Source organism: Teleopsis dalmanni, unplaced genomic scaffold (genome assembly GCF_002237135.1).
Source record: "Teleopsis dalmanni isolate 2A unplaced genomic scaffold, ASM223713v2 unscaffolded_contig_1279, whole genome shotgun sequence".
NCBI classification, from domain to species: domain Eukaryota; kingdom Metazoa; phylum Arthropoda; class Insecta; order Diptera; family Diopsidae; genus Teleopsis; species Teleopsis dalmanni.
In genome coordinates this window covers 2942-9647 of record NW_024032661.1, presented here as the reverse complement: position 1 = coordinate 9647, position 6706 = coordinate 2942, and the positions used below count along the sequence as shown (strand labels likewise).

Sequence of the window (6706 nt, the reverse complement as noted above, 5' to 3'; positions counted from 1 at the left end):
AATTACTAATTTTAATTCTTTAAGTATTTAAAGATAACATAAATCTCCCTTACAACTTCAACGTAATACTCTAATTATAAGCTATTTAAACACCAAATAACAAAAAATATTAGTACAAAAAAAAATAAACTTATTAATATTATAATTAAACTATTATTCTGCAAAATTTGATTAAATTTTGAATATCCCAATAAATTTTTATATAAATAAAATCCTCCAAAAAATTCAGATCAACCCTGATCAAAACTTTTATACAAATTTTTACCTAAAAATAAAAAATTAAAAATTAACCCATATGTAACAATATTAGGCATAAATCACATCGAACCAAAAAATAAAGAAATAAAATAATTTTGTAAAGATTTATTGAAAAAATATAAAGAAATTTTTGAAATATAATATCCTACTAATCCCCCTAAAATACACACAATTAAAGTTAATAATTTTAATAAAAAAGGTAAACAAATTATTGAAGGGGTGCCAAATAACAGTCAATTTAAAAATCCTCCACCAATAATTCTTATAAATAATAAACCAGATATTCCTTTTAATATAATTCAACTATTATCTCTCAATAAATTTAAACTATAAAAATTAAAATTTCCAACTAATGAATAATAAACTAAACGAATTGAATATCTAACTGTTAATCCTGTAGAAAAGAAAAAAAGAAAAAAAGAAAATATATTAATATAACTCAATGATACAATTTCTAAAATTATATCTTTAGAATAAAATCCAGCCAAAAAAGGTATTCCACATAAAGCTAAATTAGCAATATTAAAATATCTACATGTAAAAGGTATATAACTTCTTAATCCTCCTATTAAACGAATGTCTTGTAAATTATTTATATTATGAATAATAGCCCCAGCACACATAAATAATAATGCTTTAAATAAAGCATGAGTTAATAAATGGAAAAAAGCTAATTTATAAAATCCTATAGATAAAATTCTCATTATTAACCCCAATTGACTTAAAGTAGATAATGCAATAATTTTTTTAAATCAAACTCAAAATTAGCTCCTAACCCTGATATAAATATTGTCAATCCTGAAATTAATAACAATCTTTGTCCTAAAATTGTATCTCCAATTAATAAATTAAACCGGATTAATAAATAAACTCCAGCAGTAACAAGAGTAGATGAATGTACCAAAGCTGACACAGGAGTAGGGGCTGCTATTGCTGCAGGTAACCAAGCTGAAAATGGAATTTGAGCTCTTTTAGTTATTGCCGCCAATACAATTAATATACCAATAATCAATATATTTATATCTAAAATATTAAATTTTAATAAAAAAATATAATTTCAAGATCCATAATTTAATATTCAAGCAATCGCTAATAATAAAGCAACATCTCCAATACGATTTGATAAAACAGTTAATATACCTGCATTATAAGATTTTACATTTTGAAAATAAATCACTAATAAATAAGAAACTAACCCTAAACCATCTCATCCTAATAAAATTCTAATTAAATTTGGAGAAATAATTAAAAATATCATTGATATAACAAATAACAAAACTAATAAAATAAATCGATTAATATTTATATCTCCTGCTATATATTCTTTTCTATAATAAATTACTAAAGACGAAATTAATAATACAAAACATATAAAAATTAATCTTATTCAATCAAATAAAAAAGTTATTACAATTCTAATTCTATTTAAAGAAATTAATTCTCATTCTAAAAAAATTGAATAATCATGATTAATAAATATTAAACCAAAAATAAAAGAAATAATTCTTAAATTAATTAATAATCAAAATCTTATTCTACATAAAGATAAATTTTTCACAATTTAAAATAAAATTTTATATTTTTGACACCACAAATCAATGTTTTAATTAAACTATTTAAATATAATCAAAAAAAATTATTTCACTTTTTATAATCAATAAATTTAAAGGAACCCAGTGTAATAATAGTAATAAAAATTCTCGTATATTATTTATTCTAAAAGAATAAACCCCTGAATAAATTTTTCCATGTTGTCTATAAGAATACAAATATAAAGTATAAGCTGCTCTAAAAAAAGATAAAAATGATAAAGCAATCATTGAATATCAAGATCAACTTACAATTCTATTTATTAAAGAAATTTCTCCTAATAAATTTAATGTAGGAGGAGCAGCTATATTTCCAGATCTTAATAAAAATCATCATAAAGTTAAAGAAGGTATAAAATTTAATAACCCTTTATTAATTAATAATCTTCGTCTACCTAACCGCTCATATCTAATATTAGCTAAACAAAATAAACCTGAAGAACATAATCCATGACCAATTATTAATCTATACCCTCCACAAATTCCTCAATTTCTTAAATTCATAATTCCTGCTAAAACAATCCCTATATGAGCAACAGAAGAATAAGCAATTAATGACTTTATATCAACTTGACGTAAACAATTTAATCTAATTAAAATTCCTCCAATTAAAGAAATTCTAATAAAAAAATAATTAAATTTTAAACAAACAAATGAAATAAATGAAAATACCCGTAAAAGTCCATACCCTCCTAATTTCAATATAATTCCAGCTAAAATCATTGAACCAGAAATTGGAGCTTCAACATGAGCTTTAGGTAACCATAAATGAACCAAAAATATAGGCATTTTAACCAAAAAAGCTAAAATTATCGAAAAATATAATAATTCATAATTAAACATATAATTACTTAAAAAATAAAAATTTAAATTTCCTAATTTTTCATATAAATAAAAAATTCCAATTAATATAGGTAAAGATACAAATAAAGTATAAAACAATAACTAAATTCCAGCTTGTAATCGTTCAGGTTGATACCCTCACCCTAAAATTAATAATAAAGTTGGAATTAAACTTCCTTCAAAAAATAAGTAAAAAGCAAAAATATTTATTCTAGAAAAAGTTAAAAATAAAAAAATAATATAAAAATTACATTCACTAAAAATAAATTATTATAATTTTTAAATTTTTGAATTTTTTCAGTTGCTATTAATATTAATGCACAAATTCAAAATCTTAATAAAATTAATCCATAAGAAATTATATCACATCCTAAAAAATAAGAAATACTTATAAAATAATTTATATAAATATTAAATAAATTAAAAATAAAACTAATAAAAAATAATATATTTTGAACCATTCAAAATATACTATTTAAAAAACAAATAGGAACCAAAAATAAAATAAAAAAAATAAATTTTAACATTATAAAATTCTAAATGATTGAAAATAATCATTTCCATGAGTACGAATTATAGAAACTAAAATAGAAATTCCTAAAGCTCCTTCACAAACTCTAAATGTTAAATATATTATTATAAAATAATTTCTATAATCTATTATATTTATATAACTATATAATAAAAAATAAATTATTAAAATAATAAATTCTAAACTTAATAACATAGATAATAAACGTTTTCGATTAAAAATAAAAGAAAAAATCCCTATCAATACTATTACACAACAAAATAATCAAAAATAAATTATCATTTTTTAGTTTTAATAGTTTAATAAAAACATTGGTCTTGTAAATCAAAAATAAGAATAATTTTTTTAGAACTCTCAAGAAAAAAGAAATAATTCTTTATCATAAATTCCCAAAATTTATATGTTAATTAAACTATTTCTTAAAATCATACATATATTAATTTTAACTATAATACTAATTTCAAGTATTACATTTTTATTCTTAAAACACCCATTATCTATTGGATTAATACTGTTAATTCAAACTATTTTAATTTCAATAATTTCAGGACTAATTTCAAAAACATTTTGATTTTCCTATATTTTATTCTTAATTTTTTTAGGACTACATTATTAGTTTTATTTATTTATGTAACAGCAATTGCTTCAAATGAAATATTTTCATTTTCAATTAAAATACTAATATGAACAATTTCATTAATCACAAGAATTTTATTTTTATGAATTATTTTTTACAATTATATTAATATAGATATATTTACAAATAATGAATCAATATTATTAATTAATTTAAAAATTATAATTAAAGAAAATTCATATATTTTAACTAAACTTTATAATTACCCTACAAATTTTATAACAATTTTTTTAATAAATTATCTTTTAATTACTTTAATTGCAATTGTAAAAATTACTAATATATTTTTTGGACCAATTCGATTTATAAAATAAATGAATAAACCAATATGAATTAAACACCCACTTTTCAAAATTATAAATAATTCTTTAATTGATTTACCAACTCCAATTAATATCTCTTCTTGATGAAATTTTGGATCTCTTTTAGGATTATGTTTAATCATTCAAATTTTAACTGGATTATTTTTAGCTATACATTACACAGCAGATATTAATATAGCTTTTAATAGAATTAGACACATTTGTCGAGATGTAAATTATGGATGACTATTACGAACTCTTCATGCTAATGGAGCTTTATTTTTTTTTATTTGTATTTATCTTCATATTGGACGAGGAATTTATTACAATTCTTATAAATATACACAAACCTGACTAGTTGAAGTAATTATTTTATTTTTAGTAATAGCAACAGCCTTTATAGGATATGTATTACCACGGGGACAAATATCTTTTTGAGGAGCAACTGTAATTACTAATTTATTATCTGCTATTCCTTATTTAGGTATTGATTTAGTACAATGAGTTTGAGGAGGATTTGCAGTTGATAATCCAACATTAACACGATTTTTTACTTTTCACTTCATTTTACCTTTTATTGTTTTAGCAATAACTATAATTCATCTTTTATTTCTTCATCAAACAGGATCAAATAACCCAATAGGACTAAATTCAAGTATTGATAAAATCCCATTTCATCCCTATTTCACTTTTAAAGATATTACCGGATTTATTATTCTAATTATAAGACTTATTCTATTAACTTTAATAAATCCCTATTTATTAGGAGACCCAGATAATTTTATTCCAGCTAATCCTTTAGTAACTCCTATTCACATTCAACCAGAATGATATTTTCTGTTTGCTTATGCAATTTTACGTTCAATTCCTAACAAATTAGGAGGAGTAATTGCATTAGTTACATCTATTGCTATTTTAATAATTATACCTTTTTATAATATAAGCAAATTTCAAGGATTACAATTTTATCCCATTAACCAATTTTTATTTTGAATTATACTATCCACTGTAATTTTATTAACTTGAATTGAAGCTCGATCAGTTAAAGAACCTTATGTTATAATTGGACAAATTCTAACATTTATTTATTTTTTATACTTTTTAATTAACCCTTTAATTAATAAATGATGAGATAACTTACTAAATTAAATGTAAGTTAATTAGCTTGAAATAAGCATATATTTTGAAAATATAAGATAGAATTAAAATTTTCTATTAACTTTACTAAAAATAATTCATATAAATAAATATATTTTTAACCCAACTATAAATAATAAAAAATTTAATGAATATGGTAAATAACACTTTCAAGATAAATATATTAACTTATCATATCTAAATCGAGGTAAAGTCCCCCGAACTCAAATAAATAAAAAAGAAATAATAACTAATTGAAAAAAAATATTAAATTAAATAAATTACATCCTAAAAAAATTACACAAAATAATATTCTTATAAATAAAATTCTCGAATACTCCGCTAAAAAAATTAATGCAAAACCTCCTCTTCTATATTCTACATTAAATCCAGATACTAATTCTGATTCCCCCTCAGCAAAATCAAATGGAGTACGATTAGTTTCCGCTAAACAAATTCTTAATCAAATAAAACCCATAGGAAATAAAAAAAATAAAAACCAAATATAATATTGAAATTTTATAAAATCAATTATATTATATCTTTCAATTAAAAAAATAAAAGATAGTAAAATTAAAGCCAATCTTACTTCATAAGAAATAGTTTGAGCAACAGCTCGTAAACCTCCTAATAAAGAATAATTTGAATTTCTTGATCATCCTGCAATTATTACAGTATACACTCCTATTCTTGTATTTCTTAAAAAAAATAATAAACTTAAATTAAATCTATTCAATTTTCTTAATATAGGTATGCATATTCACACTAATAAAGATGAAAATAATGAAAAAATAGGAGCATAATAGTAAGAAATATAATTTGATATTAATGGATAAGTTTGTTCTTTAGTAAATAATTTAATTGCATCACTAAAAGGTTGAATTATTTCAATAAATCCCACTTTATTTGGTTCTTTACGAATTTGAATATATCCTAAAACTTTTCGTTCTAATAATGTTTAAAAAGCTACACCCACTAAAACACAAATAATTAATAATAAACTTCTTAATAAAGATATAATAATTTCATTTAAAAACAAGTACTATTTATAATTTTTAAATTATATAAATAAATTCTAAATTTATTGCACTAATCTGCCAAAATAGTAATTAAATTCATTCATTAAATAATTTCTTAAAAATAAATATTAATTCCTTTCGTACTAAAATATTTTGTTAATTAAAAATAGAAACCAACCTGGCTTATACCGGTTTGAACTCAGATCATGTAAGAATAAAAAGTCGAACAGACTTAATATTTAAACTTATACATTTAAATATGAATCTTAATCCAACATCGTGGTCGCAAACTTTTTTATCGATAAGAACTCTTTGCTTTTATCCCTAATGTAACTCAATTTTTTAATCACTAATAATGGATCACTTAATCATAAATAAATGATAAAAAT

At 20.7% G+C, this 6706-nt stretch overlaps 1 protein-coding gene and 1 pseudogene across 1 annotated transcript; one reads left to right on the top strand and one right to left on the bottom strand.

Moving 5' to 3' along the window:
* Positions 1–176: 176 nt before the first annotated feature.
* On the bottom strand, positions 177–2636 carry LOC119664010 (annotated as a pseudogene).
* A 1537-nt stretch (positions 2637–4173) lies between these two features.
* LOC119664009 (cytochrome b-like) lies at positions 4174–5310 on the top strand. Its single transcript, XM_038073592.1, is given in 1 exon segment — positions 4174–5310. A coding segment is annotated over 1 exon segment (1137 nt).
* Positions 5311–6706: the final 1396 nt, after the last annotated feature.